The sequence below is a fragment of the Cimex lectularius genome, unplaced genomic scaffold (assembly GCF_000648675.2).
Source record: "Cimex lectularius strain Harlan isolate CLEC.00 unplaced genomic scaffold, Clec_2.1 scaffold61, whole genome shotgun sequence".
In the NCBI taxonomy this organism is placed as follows: Eukaryota; Metazoa; Arthropoda; class Insecta; order Hemiptera; family Cimicidae; genus Cimex; species Cimex lectularius.
This window is the reverse complement of record NW_019392650.1, coordinates 507,646-525,588: the sequence shown is the minus strand read 5'-3', so window position 1 is coordinate 525,588 and position 17,943 is coordinate 507,646. Positions and strand designations below refer to the sequence as shown.

Sequence of the window (17,943 nt, the reverse complement as noted above, 5' to 3'; positions counted from 1 at the left end):
GGGCAGCTGTTAACTTGAAACGTCAGGTATGTTACTTAATAAATAACTTCCCTTGTTGAAATGATATCGTTTAAAATTTAATAAACTAATTAATACTTTATTAAAAACTTGATGTAACAGTAATAGAATATCTAGACTTAAATTTGTGTTATGATTTAGATCTAGGGAAATGACCGCTGGTTGCTCTGGAAAAGGGTTATTAATTAGTATTGTTTTTGTAGGACATTTTTACGATAATATAAACGTCTATTAGCCTTATAACTTTATAAGAATACTTTTAAAATACTCTTAAATAGGAGAGAGAGAGAGAGAGAGAGAGAAAAAACATTAAAAGAGAATGGAGTAAGAGGGGTAGAGAGAGAGAGTGAGAGTGTGTGAGAGGGAAGGAGATAAATAGAGTGAGAGGGTCAGAGAATGGGTGGGAAAGAGGAAGAGAAAAGGGAGGGAGAGGCAAGGCGATATATGTGAGAGAGAAAATATGAGTGATAAAGACAGATAGTGATACAGATAAATATATAGAGTGAGCAAGTAAAAGAAATGGAGAGAGTGTGGGAAAGATAGAGATGAAGAGGAAGGGGAAGAGGAAGAGGAAGAAGAAGAAAGAGCGAAAGAGAAAGAGTGAGATAAAATGAGAGAAGAAAGAGAAAATGTGGGAGAGAGGGAGGAAAAGCGACCGAGAGCAAGTGATAAAGGTAAATAGGTAGAGTGAGCGGGTAAAAGAAAAGGAGGGGTGAGGAAAGGATCGGGAGAGAAAGAGAGTGAGAGAGAAAGTGATACATATGAAGGATGGTAGCGGGAAGGAGAGTGAGAAGAATATTTTGAGTGTGACGGGATAAAATTTGCATAAGTTCATATGACGCAGAATACTACACTCCCACGACCTTAACGTTTTGCTGGTTTAGCCTATTTCACCCGTTCTTTAGAGCATGAAATGTAATTGAACGTACAGACAAGAAATTTTCTTATTATAATTGTGAGAGGGGGAGAGAAGGAGAGAGAGAGAGAGAGAGAGAGAGAGAGAGAGAGAGAGAGAGAGAGAGAATGGACGGGAGAAAGAAGTGAGAGAAGAAACAGAGAGTGAAAAAGGAGTGAAAGTGGGAGAAGAAAGAGACAAAAAGTACATTATAGAGTTAAACAGAGATTGCAAAATGAGAAAAGACGAAAAAAAAGGCAATGATAGATGGCCAGACAGATAGATCAATAGATGTACAAGTAGATAGATAGAGATGGAGAGAGAGAGAGAAAGAGAGAGAGAGAAAGAGAGAGAGAGAGAGAAAGAGAGAGAGAGAAAGAGAGAGAGTGAGAGAGAAAAAAAGCGAGAGAGAGAAACTAAATCGAATCTCAAAAAAATAAGCTGCTGCGCCAAAATGAAAAGGGATATCTGTAATTTATTCTGATTCTAGAAATTTTAATTAATTTAACCGAAATATAATCTTTTTCGTTGGATAAAACAAAATAGAAAATATGAACCAAAAACAAACAAAAAGTATTAATCCACATTTGCAATAACGGACTTAAGAATTGTAAATATTCTTTTTATACATCTTGAACCAGAAGTTTGTAATATTATTGTGAGAATATTGGAATGCTGTTATGTTTACTGATGAATTCTGACTGTGAGTTCCAGTTTTTTCTGCAAAAATAAACAGGCAGAAACGAGACTCATCAATAAACATAACAGCATTCCAATTGTCTCACAATAATATTTCGAACTTCTCGTTCAAGTCTGTTTTTCCACGGTTAATGAGAATTCAACTGGATTAAAATGAAGAAAAGGCGAGAAAATGTGTTTGTTTATAAAATTTGTAATCTTCTTGTTTACTATTCTTAAGTAAATCTTATTAAAAATGAGGATTAACAATTTTTTTGGTTCATATTTTCTATTTTGTTTTATCCAACGAACGGAGACTTTGTTTTATCGGTTCATTTAATTAAAATTCATAGAATCCGAATAGATTACAAATATATCTATTCATTTTTGCGCAGTTTATAACTAAAATTCAGTTATTCACACTTACCAACAAATAAAAAGGAAAATTGTCTTAGCCTAATGTTATCATTTTTTTAACAAACTAATTTTGACATATTGTCTGTTCCAGTTTTTAACATTGGTCGTGGCGTCGGGATTCGGGCTTCTAGCTGTCTTAGCTTGTTGGCTGAGGAGGAACTGCAGGTAAGGCTAATAATTTATGCATCTGAACGAACGCACGTGCTTAGCCACTAAAGTGAAAATTCCGTTCAGCTTTTCCGAATGACCGCATGGCCTGGTGAAATCCTCTAGTTCGGCCAACTACCGAGAGAGACCACCTACAACCGGTTTCTTAGGACTCATTGTCAGTTCTAAAGACTCAATTATTGTACGAAAATGATTGAGTATTTTATGGCAATATGTTGAACAAAAATAAAAATACTTGAATAACATCATTTGGTAAAGTCAGTTTTAAAATTACAGTTGTAGAAAAATTTTTTGCCAGATTTGGCAGCAAATGCAAAATGTTGTTTGTGATATGTAAATATAAATTAAGGCTGTTTTTGTTGTAAAAAGCATTTTGCTTTTCAGCTTTCATATCACGTTAAAAAAATTTTATAGCTTCAAAATCAATAGAGGAACATTCGCTAATGATTTTAGGAAATTTTTAAAATTTTTGTAAGTGTGTAGAGATTAGTGACCGTTAATCGCTAGTTATTCAGATATCGTGAGATGCGGTCGGGTGTGATGTAGGTTCCAGAAAAACATTTTCTTTATCGTGCCAACGTTTCGATCCACGCAAGGATGGCACAATTACACAGAAGACAAACACCTTGAGCCCTGAAGATGATCTCAATAAAAGATCGAAACGTTGGCACGATAAAGAAAATGTTTTTCTGGAACCTACATCACACCAGACCGCATCTCACGATATCTGAATAACTATTTTTGTAAGTATTGACCCATAAAGTTGTTTCCGTGAATTTCATAAAAAAACATTGTGGTGGGTTGGTATGTAACATCAATTAAAGACAAACGGAATAATAATAACAATTAATTAAAGATTTTAGTTGAGAAAAAAAGTCAGTGTCACGAGTGGGATTCGAACCCACGAACTTCGGCTAGATACGCCGCTACTCGCGGACCACGATAACTAGTGAATTTAATATGTTCAAATGAAGTATACTTCACTAAAGCTCTACGTTGCCATTTCATTTGTCGCCGAGAATCCAATCCGATTACACGACATTTGAAAAATGGCAAAAAGGAGGCAATTTCGAAGGTGGGGTTGAGATGGGAAGTTGGTGTCCGAGTGGATCGAAGTCACGATAGCTCAAGTGGTAGAGTAGCGGCGTATCTAGCCGAAGATCGTGGGTTCGAATCCCGCTCGTGAAACTGACTTTTTTTATCGAAACTAAAAACCTTAATTAATTGTAAGATATTCATTGCTCAAGCGGACCACGAAAACTAGTGAAGGTAATAATAATGAAAAAACGCAAGAACAAATTTTTTAATACAAACAGAAAATGATTTTACACGTTTATGTAATGATCTTTATAGAACACAGAATCACATATGCATAGAATCCTCACACAGCAGACACGCCCACAAACACGCTTCTACAAAACATAGTGAATAGCCTTTTGATCTAAATTTTATTTAAAAAGAAAATTGATTTAAAAAAAATTGTTTATTTGTTTGCTAAAGTTTTATATATTTATTCAGAATATGACAATTTCGATGAAAATTATTAGCTATATATTGCTGCAATATACATATTTACGTACAGCTTTGTTGGACAAATAGATTACTAAATTATTGCATAAGATTACTGAAAAAATATACTAATTTCATAACTGATCCCCCTACGAATTTTATATATCCAAATTTTTCAAATATAAGAAATTTATATACATAAAGCTTAAACTATTTTAAATATTATCGTTATCGTTGTAATTATCGTAATACTATCGGTCTATGCGTGAAATACAATTAAAATTTTGCTTTTATTCGTAACTGAAGATTTCTGTTGAAAATATAGACCGGTCATGTGTGAAACGAGAAAAATACATAAAAACTATTTACACAATTTTCCGGTTTATCCGAAGCACAATACATCTCTCCCAAGGGGCCCATTGAGTTTCCCCGAATCTATCTTTTCAGACTGCTTTCCTAAGAAATGACCATGCCAAAAGGGGTGAGGTGTTTTTTCAAGATAGATGGTCCGAAATGAGATTTTGATTAGTTTACTTCTTGAAAGGAAAATAAAATCTTTCTTCGGGTGGTTAAGTATCCGGGCCGACTGTTATGTGGGCGAATCTGTTTTCATTTAGCTAACAAACGGCTTATAAACCTTTAAAGTTACGTTGATCTGTTAAACCTTCCGTGAGATTAATGGAAAGTTATTGTTTTTCCGGCAGTAAAAAAAATATCAAGGCTGTAGTTTTAAAAATAAAGAAAATTATCGAGAAATCTTGCACTGTATCAGAAAATTTAAAACCCTAATATGTAATTTTAATATAATTTATAAAATTAAACTCTCTAAAAACAACAGCACATTTTCAAGTATCTTTCAGAAAATGAAATTATTGACATACATCGAGATAAATATTAAAATTGATTCATTTTTCAATCGTAATGGAATGGAATGACGTAATGGAGCAAGGGAATGTAAACACATCCCTATGATTACATCATTGCTTAGTCGTAAAATACTTAGATACAAATTGACTTCTTCAAGTGTTTCTAGATAGGTAGGTCAGCTTAAGCTGAAAATACAAAAATTTCTTCAAAGAAAAAGAGAACTCTTTAAAAAACTATATTAATTTGATGCCAATAACGACTGAAGAAATTCTGAATCATACAACTAATATATATATTAGTCGGCCCTCCGCGTATATTCCTTCTCTTTCCTGTCTTTCTCGACAGGATCTCCAGATCTCGATCTGGTTCTGACTCTCTGCTTTTACTTGCATATTACGTCGTTATTTTAAAATGTTAGCCTCTTATTCGTACCTCAGGTTGTTACTTTAAGAATAGATACACAACATACAATACATAACATATATATTGCCACAAACATAGAAGTCTGTTCACATTCACTCCCCCAGAGTATTCGCTATTCCTCGGGGCGGGGCTGAACCCTCTCCATTCGCCCTAATAACTTACTTTTGCTCCCCAGACATCACACACTCACCCCAGAGTACTCGATATTCCTCGGGGCGGGGTAAATAACCCATTCCTTTCACGCTAATAAATTACATTCATCCTAATATATTAACATAAACACGACACAAACACTTCACACACAACAAAATCACAACACAAACACACATAAACTATATACATTTGAAAATCCCTATAGCCTTGAGGTACCGGTACAGCGATTTGTGCCCGCTGCCATGCCCCAAGACTACGCACAGGTCCGATAATATTCCAAAATATTGCCTATAAACGTCGAGCCTTCTACAATTGAAAAGGTGCTCGACTGATACTCTATCCTTGCATAATGGCCACCTATGCGGTTGCTTTCCTGCTATAAGGTTCCCGTGCGTAATTCTTGTATGACCTATGCGTAGTCTTGTCAGTATGACCTTTTCCCTTTTTGACCCATTTTCCGTGAACTAGAAACCGACGTCTTTCTTAACCTGACACGGTTTGGCAGGGTTATTTCTATTTTTCCGAGCCCAGCGGTTTTTCCATTCTTCTTTTATCGTATTTGAAATTTATAACTTGAGATCCGCTGGGCGTATAGGTTGGGAAGCGTCGTGAGGTCCTCTGGCTGCTTCTTTGGCCGCCCTGTCTGCGTGTCGATCCCTTTTAATTGTTGTTTTATTTTGTTTACTAATGGGTCCACGAAGCTTCTTCTCCTGACCTTCTGGACCGCACTGAGCGAGTCGGTATATACATATAATGTACGGTACATACAAATAATAAATCCAAAAGAAGTAAGCAATGTCGCTTTTTTAATTGTGTTTTATTGATGTGTGACATTTTTAAAACTTATTTACGTTACCATTTTCTGTGTTGAAAATAAAAATGGTTTTTTTCATGACACTGCGTTCAAAATCAATAAATGCTGGCTTTCAACGTATTCTAATTACCTTCAAGTAACGTTCACTGCAGTTTGCAAACGTCTAGTCAATATTACAGTTAATAACTCGGAATAATAATAAATTGAAATTTATCCATTAAAAAATCCGTTAAAGGATCATTTTTATGTTTCCTTGTTAGAATGAGACGTTATTGTAAAAAATGAAAAAACCATGTTACGCAACAAAATTAAAATTTCTCGTTTATTTTTAAATTCATTTTGAAAGCGCAAGGTTTTCTCACACATGGTACCTTATCCAAAATTAAGACTGAATTATTCAGAAATCGTGAGATGCAGTCTGGTGTGATGTAGGTTTCAGAAAAACATTTTCTTTATCGTGCCAACATTTCGATCTTTATTGAGATCATCTCCAGGGCTTGGGATTTACAAACATTGTTTACATTTAACAAATACATTTAGGATATGGAAAAGTGAATTTATACAATGCAAAATATATTTTTTTAATATTCAATCAAAGAATTTCTTCTCTGTCAAAGTGTTTGTCTTCTGTTCATTGAATTGTGCCATTCTTGCGTGTCGTGCTGCATATATGCTGGATTTTGAAGAGGGTGGGGAAGGAAGTCGGTATAGAAAAGACATTTTTGTATAAGGCGACGGCTTCTTTGAGGCGAAAAGAGCCGACTAAATACGTAGATGATATATTGACAGCAGTTCCCACAGATCAAATTCAAACTACATTAGATACATTTAATAGCTTTCACCCACGCCTACAATTTACACATGAAATCGAAGATACACTCGTAATAAAACAACCAGATGGCACATTAATCACAGATTGGTATCAAAAACCAAGAAACACAGATCGCTATCTCAACTTTACATATCACCATCCTCTTCATACAATAATATACACGGCCAAAGGGTTACTTCACAGAATGATTACCCTGAGCCATGAATCATTTCACCACAAGAACATAAAGATATACAAACAGATCCTCCATAACAATCTCCACCCTAAACACATAATTAACAGAATAATCAACAACTATAACTCAACACCAACACATTCCACTATTGCTAATACTACATTAAGTCTATCAAATACAAACAAACCAGCAAACATTTCCATCCCATTTATTCAAGGCCTAGCACATAAATTAAACACATTTCTCTCATCCGATAACTTCAAAATAGCTTTCGAAAATTATAAAACAATTCAATCACTTTTTTCCAAAATTAAAGATCCCACACCAATAACAAATAAATCTGACGTAATCTACAAAATCAACTGTTTAAACTGTCCGGCAATTTACATCGGTCTTACATCCCAATATTTCGACAAGAGAGTAAAGCAACATATCTGTGTTTGCAAAAAACCCAAGCAAAATCCTACAGCACTCGCTACCCACCATTTTGAACACCAACACAATATCGACTTCAAAAATCCAAAAATATTACACACAGAACAAAACAAACATAAACGTAATTTCTTAGAAATGGTTTATATCAATTACAGATCAGATACATGTAAACTCAGTCGCAGCTACGCCAATATCATTAATCAAATTCAATATAGATAACATACATATATCATCACATTACATCAAATATTTTTCCCATAGTCGAATTTCCAACAATTTAGCTTTCCTATTTATCCCTTTCGATATAATGCTGAAAGGATAATCTGGCCTAACCATTACCAACTTTTTTTTCCATCGTCGGCTCTTTTCACCTCAAAGAAGCCGACTCCTTATACAAAAATGTCTTTCTATACCGACTTCCTTCCCCACCCCTTCAAAATCCAGCGTATATAAACATAAAACAGCAATATCTCACTGGCAGCACACGACACGCAAGAATGGCACAATTACACTGAAAACAAACACTTTGAGTGAGTAGAAATACTTTGATTGAATAAAAAAAATATATTTTGCATTGTATAAATTCCCTTTTCCACATCCTAAATGTATTTCTTAAATGTAACCAATGTTTGTAAATCCCAGGCCCTGAAGATGATCTCTATAAAGATCGAAACGTTGGCACGATGAAGAAAATGTTTTTCTGAAACCTACATTACTCCAGACCGCATCTCACGATTTCTGAATAATTATCGATTAATGGCACTAATCACCACACATTAAGACTGAACTTTGGAACGAAACCAGTATGCAGCCATCGAGGGATTACGGGGCATGTTTTGTTCCCAATACTACATGATGACGTAAAAAAATTATACTTATTGAGTGTCGTTTAAAATTTAAGCGGGCCTAGGCGGCCTAGTGGTTAGGTCGTCCGACTCGTATTTTCCACGCAAACGGTTTTGGGTTCGAGTCCTGGCAAAGTCCATGGAATTTTAGCCTGTGACAGCTAACTCGTAGTTTAACGTTAAGCACTTGTAATTTGAAACAAAAATAATATCATCGCAGTAATTTATTAAAATTCAAATGTATAAGTGTATAAAATGAAATAAAAATATGTTGAATAAAATTAAAAAAACGGGAATATTATGAATGCATTATTATTAGCTATTGCTAGATAAACGTGTTTAAGTCTGGAAACCTATGGGAAGAAAAATAAAAAGAAACAGAAGAACCTATAGGATGAGGACCTTGCAAAAATTTCTAGAAGAAATTGGACATACCCAACACAGCAAAGATAAACATTGAACAAAAAGGGAGAGGCCTATTATGCCTGAAGGGGCAATTTCGAAATATGTAAATAAAGGAAGGAAAACTAAGTTGAATGTTACATTAATTTCAAAAGTTATAAAAACTGTGGTTTCTTTATATTTATTTTTTTTGTATTACAAATAAATGAAAAATGGCTTTTTGTCTTTGTATTTTATATTGCTAGATTCCATTTCAAATAATACGATCATAAGAATCAGTTTCTTTAATATGAACAATTAAGCATAAATGCTATGCTAAAATTAACAAATAACGGTATAAACCGACCACCTGTTTTTACACAAAAATTTTCAAAATTTGGAAATGCATATTTTCTCAGTCTTTCAAGTCACAGCCCTACGCTAGGACACATTTTTTAGAAAATTTTACAATGAACAAGACGGCTGTTTTAAATCAATTTAATCGGGAGAGAGAGAGTGATCGATTTGTTCAAAAAACATCCTTTTTGCCTAAAAATCGCGAATAACTCGAAAACAGTTGAGAAATCGGGCAAAGTGGAAGGTGACCAATTGAAAGTTTTTTAAAATTTGCTATCGATTGCTATAGGGCGCCGCTCCAGGGCGATTTCCTGGCTCCACAGCTCAATTTGAAGTTTTCTGAAAAAGTGCAAAAATTAACATGCTCCCGACTTTTTAAATTTACTGATGAATGAATGAAGCTAGGCAAATATATAAAAATCCATCTTGTTCAGAATAAAATTTTCTAAAAAATAAAACCTCGCGAAGATCTGCGACTTAAAAGGCTGAGAAAATATGCATTTCCACAGCCAACCATTTTTAGTGCTAAAACCAGATGTTTGGTTTTTGATAAGCAGTTTATTTAAAAAAAAAATGTTCTATGTATTTTCCTTTATCTATTTCCTTGTTTATTAGTTTTATTATAACTATAAGCCTATTTATGAAAGTAGGGTTGTTGTTTATTTTTTGGTCCAAATCTGTTATAAACCACATCCTGTTGCCATCGTTTTCTCACGGGCAATAAACAAGTTATTTTATTAATTTGTTGAAAATATGGAAGGTCAACAAAAAGTAAAATAACAAACAAGGGCCCAGCACTGCCAATTTAAAAGACTGTTTTTAAAAACATAAAACCTACAACAACTAAAATTATATTTTTTTATTTTATTTATTTTTATCTACAACTGTACATGTAATATATACAATAGAAAGATTGGATTTCAATTTATGATCGTGGCTCAACGGGCGTTATAGAGAAACCTAACCCATTGGCAGCCGGTCTGGATGAAAAAAATATATTAATCTTTTAAGAGGACTCTTATCCATATTCTTTTCAGTCGATTACGTGGTAATTCTGAGGATTGGAGTAATCGTATTTGTGTATTAGCGCGATTTTTACTATGAAAACGTCTGTAATATGGTTTGATGGATGAAAAACTGTTGGCATGTGAAGATCTCTGTGAAGTGTGTTATTGATTAGGTAAAAATGAGCAGAAACAGTTTTCAGTCTTAAAATTTTAGATTGAAAACTATGTAAGCTTTGAATATTGAAATATTTGGCCGGTCAATAAGCTTAGCACCATATATCCAAATAGGTTTGAGTACGTATGTGTTTGTCAAAAGTTTTAATTTTAAATTAAATTGTCGGTTGAGTAGGTAATAAAGCATTTTATATCGTTTGTTGAGTGTCTGTTTTTTTTAATCGTGAGGGTGGACTCCATGTTAATCTTCTATCAAATCAATAGTTATCTTGTCCGATTAAGGAACAGGTAAAATTATATAAAAACCAAAATAATATATGATAAACGAGGTTCTTCAAATAAAGAACTCTCCGATAATAGTCCAATTTTGAAAAGTGTTTAATCGAATCGGACTTTTGGCTCTCATGGGAGTTTTAATTAAGAGTCGATTTTGGGCCGGGGTTTTTTTGGCAGGCCATTCTTACGCGTCTAACAGTCGTGGATTGATTACGACCGATTTATCATGTTCTTTCTCAGCCGGCCGATCGGAACATTTGCCGTTGTAACGACACGATACTCGCCGACTGCTCACTGGCTTTATTTTCTTTCTCTTTCGAATATTTAAGCGAAACTCTTTCAGAACACAATGCAGGACGCGCAATGACCTTTTGACCTTCAGGCATAAAGTCTTATCTAAAGTCAGTCACGAACGTATTTAACGGGAGTGCTCTAGATAATGCCCCCCCCGCACCGCGAAAGGTTGGCTTCCATTTCGAAATGAGCTTTGCTTAATAGGCATAATTGCATTAAAATTTTTACTGTTATGAAAGTAGTTTAAAAATTTAAATCCACGTTTCATGTGCGATAACCACTTAATAGGAAGTTGATTTGTTTGGTGTTTAGGCAGATTTGTAATAGCAATTAAAAATTATCCTAAATCTGAATTCTATATATTAAATATTTATATATTATTTCGAAATACATTGCATTTTTGAGTAAATATTTAAAAAAAATTCTTATTTTCAATTAATCAAACTTCAAGAAAACATTTTTTAACTACTGCTTTTTTTGCTTTTCTTATCGTTTTTGACATAATAATTAAAATTTTATTTTTTATAAACGTTGATTTCTTTTCTTCTTCATTACGTTTTTAAAGTTAGAAGAAATCTGGGGAGAGAGAGAGTAAGAGTGACAAAGATAGAGTGAGAACGACTGAGAGAGAGAAATAGGGAATGTGTGTGTGTGTGTGTGTGTGTGTGTGTGTGTGTGTGTGTGTGTGTGTGGGTGTGTGTGTGTGTGTGTGAGAGAGAGAGAGAGAGAGAGAGAGAGAGAGAGACAGACAGACAGACAGACAGACAGAGAGAGAGAGAACTTATATCTGGAACGAAATTCGTTTGTAATTATAAGAATGACGGGCATTTTTTTATAAATGTTTCTTTTATGTATTTCTTTCTTTACACGTTTTTTTAAACTATCTTGTTGATATTTTATTGCTTTACCGATTCAGCCTGCGTAATGTTAGCTAACTATTCTACTTTTAAAATATAAATTAGTGTAATCTGAATAAATAACTCCTTGTCTCAACAGATATAAAAGTTCATATACTCGTAAAGAGATATGTTTTTGATATTCGGTGGCCTGCGTACATTTTTTCGAATAAACGTTTACATGCATTAAGAAACACCTTCAGTCCTTCAGGCGTTTAATACATGTAATTACAGATTTACTTGGACAGATAGATAAAAGGGAGATAAAGAGAGAGAGATGGAGAGAGTATGAGAGAGAGAGAGAGAGAGAGAGAGAGAGAGAGAGAGAGAGAGAGAGAGNGTTTAGATGCATTAAGAAACACCTTCACTCCTTCAGGCGTTTAATACATGCAATTACAGATTTACTTGGACAGATAGATAAAAGGGAGATAAAGCGATAGAGAGAGAGAGAGAGAGAGAGAGAGAGAGAGAGAGAGAGAGAGAGAGAGAGAGAGACAGACAGACAGAGAGAGAGAGAGAGAGAGTGAGAGGAGAAAAAGAGTGAGAGAAGAGATAGATAGAGAGAGAGAGTGAGAGGAGAGGGAGAGAGAGAGAGAGAGAGAGAGATCGTGTGGGAAAGAGCGAGTGAGTTTTCAATGGACCTGGACCAATAATTTCAATGTTTACGAGTTATACTAAACCAGCAATTCACTTCGGTCTTACCGAACTGTAGTACTGCTGCACCGTTATCATTTTCGGTAAATAATTCTTCGTTTTTCATTATTCTTTTTGAGATTGATTGATCAAATGTTTTATTTCACCACGCAAAGTTAGGTCTCGTGAACCTTTCTTCCACTTAACGTGAGTTACATTTTACACTATACGTACAATTTATGCAGATTCTTTTGGTCTTTAGAATTTATTTTACAAATAGAATACAAGAAAAAATAAAGTTTTACACATTTTTGACTAAATATTTCACAATACAACTATGTTTGGTTTATAAATTTATAAGACAATATGTATTTATCAATGTAAGAAATCAATGCATAACAATCAAAAGAAAAAAAGATAAACAATAAAATCTTTAACAAGAAGTTTTGATAGTTACACATGACTTTAAATTATTTAACCAATTTTTTTTGCAACAGCAGAGGTCATATCAACCCTCAGAGTGCCGGTGTTTTTGAAAAAAAAGCCCATTTGTATGTATGTCGGGTAATTTTTGTCATTATTATAGTTATTTAGAGAATGCAAAAACGTATAATATAAAACATAATATTAATTGATTCATGATTCCATGATTTTACGATGGGATTAACTACTTTCGATCAGATGTTTTAAATATTTTCTTTTGAAAGTACAAAAACTGTTCTCAGAGGAAATGCTATTAGGGACATTATTAAACAGCTTTCTGCTGGTAATTAAGAAAGAGTTGGAGTTTTAGTTCTACGAATTTCAAATATATTGTTTTGTCACAAGTTTAATGTTTTAAATTTTTTAAAATATATTTAACAAATAGAAAGTTCCGTTGCTTAGAGTGTATAATTTTAACCGATGTTGATATTATGGTAATTTTTTGTAATTTATCATATCTTAACGTCTTTATTCTCTCATGTTTTTATCAGACAAATCAGACATTATAGGTGCACTGTATCGCAAATGAGGTGTTTTGAATGAATTAACTATTTCCTTTCTAACAAATACATTTTTTGCTATAATTTTATTAAGGCAGTAAAAAAGTGAATAGATTTTACTAACACCAAGTCTATTGTTATATTGATTACACTGTAATAAAAGTGTAATCATTTTATGTGAGGTGTTTAGTGACCGTTAATTAATGATTATGTGGAGATCGTGAGATACGGTCTGTGACATAGGTTTAGAAAAAACACTTTCTATATCGTGCCATCGTTTCGATCTTTATTGAGAGAGAGACAGTGGGATATCATCTAGAAATGAGCGAGAGAGTTTGAAATGGACCTCCACCAACAATTATAATGTTTACGAGTTATGCTAAACCAGCAATTCACTTCGGTCTTACCGAAGTGTATTACCGTTGCGCCGTCATTATGTTTGTTAAATAATTCTTCAGTTTCTCATTATCACTTTTCGTTGTTTTATTTATGTATGCAATAAATAAATAAACTATAAACATTGGGTAATTAATTGTTGGTCTCATTTTGTTATTTATTGGGCAATGTTTCAAAAAGTCATTCAACGGCCGCTAATTTATGAAGTGGACTGTAGTTGAAAAGAAATTAAACCTTCTCGTAAAAATTAGTGTTTTTACCGGCGTTCGTTAATTAGTAAAAAAAAGTCATCAAATTAAACAATATGTCAGACTACCTACGTATTAACGTAATGGAATATTAATGCGATTTGTGAGATAAGCCTACTCCGTGTATCTATCTGATTGAAATTGCAAGTAGCAAATTGCTTCTTGTTTGAAATGTGAAGACAGTTTCGCCCTCACCCAAACGGACAATTTATACGTCCAAGTGTTAACGTCAGGCAGATAACAATTTTACCCCATTTAATATTGATTTTAAGAACAAGCAGATAAATAACGTTATCGTAGAATTGGTTAATTGGAATCAATAGTTCTTTATAACACGAAACACACCACGCACAAACTCAAAGTCAAACATAAACCTAATACACAGACTAATCACATTCGTTGTCAAAGAAAATAAAAGATGGACATGTTCTAACTTGTTAAAATTTTATATTTTATTCTTGTTGGGGCTAATGGCCGAGAGCAGGTCATAACATAACAAATTGTAATGGATTAAAAAATTGAAAAATGTTACATGGGTGGTGACAAGCATTTCTTTTTGGCCAAAGAGGCCAACCGCTCATGAAAAGTTAATGATTTGGATTTTAGAAATAACTTCTGGCTCCCTCCGAGCTAAACGATGGATACATCTCTGGAACAGAGCAATTGATCGCGACACTCTCGGCGAAGAATTCCTTATCTCCAGGATACTCTCTGAGAAAAAATCGAATATCAAGTACACGCAAGTTAAGCGATGAAGCCAAAGTAAAGATAATTCTTTGAAAGCTGTCTTTAGACAGAAAAAAATGGAGAAACGAATGGAAAAGGATTAACGAACAAAAAAAGGAGTTTAAATCGGTTGACAACCATGAGGGAATAATGGTCAATGAAATTCTGATTGCTGATCAACCTGAGTCCACGATAACGTATTAATTTCTTCCCTTATATGATAGTTTCCGATTTTCTTCCTATTAGCAAATCTATCACGGTTGAAATAGAAATTAACGTTTACTATGTCTAAAACATAAAAAGACGCATAAATACTTTTGGATATATTATATTGTTGTATATAAATGACAGGTTTTAAGAATATCGGAAAACACTTCTGAAATATTAACAAACGACTATTTTGATTAATAGCACAATGAAGTATTTTCTTAAACAATAGGCTGTCCCTAATTTTGATTGATTAAAGAAGCACAGAAAAAAGTTGAACGATTTAAGAGAAGTGAGTGTTTTTAGTTTGGAAACAAGATAGAAGTTTCTGTGATAGACATTGAAATAATTAATTAACTTTCCGAAAAAATTAAATTTTTTTGTAGTTGTTAATAACTTATTTTGTGTTTTGTTTAGTTAACAATTTTTTTAAACTTTAATTATAACTTTTTTTACTATGCTTTATTTCTCAAAAGGTTGAAAACTGTTATTTCATTCTTAATATCTAGACTATTAAGTTACAACGGACTCATTTCAGAAGAACTAGGCACTATTCCCAAATATTTATATATAAATGTCATGGTTTATTGCTTAAATATACTTAAAGCCAAATAACATAATAATAATAACCATATTGTAAACTAAATTAAACGAGATCACAAATTCATGAGCTTTAATAAAAATTATTTAATTAAATTCACTAGTTTTCGTGGTATGCTTGACCAATTAATATCTTTCAATTAATTAAGGTTTTTAGTTGAGATAAAAAAGTCAGTGTCACGAGCGGGATACGAACCCAGGATCCACTTGAGCTGTCGTGACCTCGATCCACTCGGGCACTAACTTCCCATCTCAACCCCACCTTTTGAATTTTCCCTCGAGGTCACGACAGCTCAAGTGGTAGAGTAGCGGCGTATCTAGCCGAAGATCGTGGGTTCGAGTCCCGCTCGTGACACTGACTTTTTTATCTCAACTTAAATCCTTAATTAATTGACAGATATTAATTGGTCAAGCGGACCACGAAAACTAGTGAATTTAATAAGTTAAAATGAAGTATACCTCACTAAAGCTCTCCGTGGGCATTTCATGTGTCGCCGAGAATCAAATAAATAACATGATTTTTGAAAAATGGCAAGAAGGAAGGAAAATTCAAAAAGGTGGGGTTAGGATGGGAAGTTAGTGTCCGAATAGATCGAGGTTACTCCAGCTCAAGTGGTAGAGCAGCGGCGTATCTAGCCGAAGATCGTGGGTTCGAATCCCGCTCGTGACACTGACTTTTTATCCCCATCTAAAAACCTTACTTAATTGAAAAAAAAATTAATTATGATAATTTGAAAGAAAAGTCACTAAAACACAGGAAAAGCATTTAGTATATGTTCACGCTTTTAAATACATTTTTTCCAACCAGCTTACACAAAATACATCCATATCAAAATTTATAATGTATATAATAATTAGATAAAAAACAATACAAATTATATATACTAAAACGCTCCATCGAAAAATCGAAACTGGGGCCCAAAGATCCCCAGTCATTTTCTCATGCGGGTCGTGTAACTACTCGCTCTCTATATAGAATCACGGATTGACACCATCCAATTAAATGGGACGCATTGTGTAACCTTTGACTCACAAGTAAGGGTCTTTACAGCGTATGGTGGATTCTGAATCGGGTAAGAATGATCCTTCTTCTGAGTTAATGACTCTTTGGGGGCATATATTGCCCGTACTATTGACATACGTTTTCGGACGAACTGGCCCATTGTGCCAAAATTTTTTACTATATTCTTTTAATTCGTTTAGCGTCAGCATGTCCAGTAGCCATATCTGGAGGAGAGGCCGTCTCCTAAGGGTCAGCTTATCTGGTTACCCACTTAACTACTAATTTTTCTCGAGTTGTTCCTACTCAGTGTATATTTTAAACAAAATTTGAACGAGAATCTCGACCGATAATATGTCTTTTAGAACCCGCAACATTTTGAGGAAGTCAATACACACGAATAATGAAGAACATATCAGGAACGCACGACTTCATCGGCGTATCACATTGCATACAGCTCGGCACGTTTTATATATAATTTACGAAATTTGAAATAAATCTTGTATTGGGTGAGCGAACTTCACAATAAGTCGATAGAACATCAGAATATTTATCCGAATGTCGTTAGTTCGAGTCCGCTCGTTAATTTTCATCTGAACTGTACTTCGCTTTAATTGATTTTATTATAAAAAGTACTGATTAGGATACTAAGTAAAACTAAGCACTAATATTCCTTGTCATTATTACCATTTAATTATCGCATTGATCATTTTTCATTGTTTTACTAATTTGTGAATTTTATTTAAATTATTGTAATCGATTCCACGTTTTTAGATAATTATGTATGTTTTTTACCTAAAAAAACCTAAAACCCTTCCAACATTTTAGAGAGATGTTCGGATTTTCGCGAACCTACAGTTCAATATTCAGCTCTTGTCGAATTTTGCTGCCGGTTCTTGGTGATGGAACAATAAATATTTTATTGTTTTTTGCATAAATAATTAATAGTGTAAAGATTATTATTTGATGCGATTGATAGCATTCTGTACCAAATAATTATACGATTGTTTTGTTATCTAAAAGTTAGAGAGTTTGACACTATTGCCACCATTGTCTATGACCAATCACTGGACCACGTCACTGAACACAAAACAATGGAATTATGGGTGAAAGATCATCACTCTTGAATTAAAATTATATACATATAAAAGATAAAAGATGTGGCGAATTAAAAACTAGAAAAAGCTCAGTTCCTTCATCAAGCTTTCAAGGAAAATATTCACATCATCCGGCTTAAAAAGGATTTCTAATTATTTAAACGGTTAATAAATGTAAAAATTTATTTACAATATTTGAAATTATGGATTCAATCATAACAAATTTATGGTCCCGTCCATTCTGCATTACAATTATAACATCATTCCGGTTACACTATTACATAAAGCCAACACATCTGACCATTTTTCTGTAAGTGCAAAAAATACTATTAACAGTTTGAGAATTAATTATTCACGAAGTCTATCCAAATAAATTTTTGTTCAACGCATATTTTTTTAAAGCAAATATAATTTTAATCGGTACAAAAGTTAATTCGGC

General features: G+C 33.5%; 1 protein-coding gene across 2 annotated transcripts in view; it reads left to right on the top strand.

Annotated features, from left to right (window-relative positions):
• LOC106660890 (slowpoke-binding protein) overlaps positions 1–17,943 on the top strand; it is a 111,891-nt gene that overhangs the window by 18,893 nt on the left and 75,055 nt on the right. For both annotated transcript variants that reach the window (XM_014383920.2, XM_024230601.1), the window contains one exon: positions 2,100–2,173. In XM_014383920.2, the coding sequence (XP_014239406.1) occupies positions 2,100–2,173 (74 nt within the window). The remainder of the gene's footprint in view (positions 1–2,099; positions 2,174–17,943) is intronic.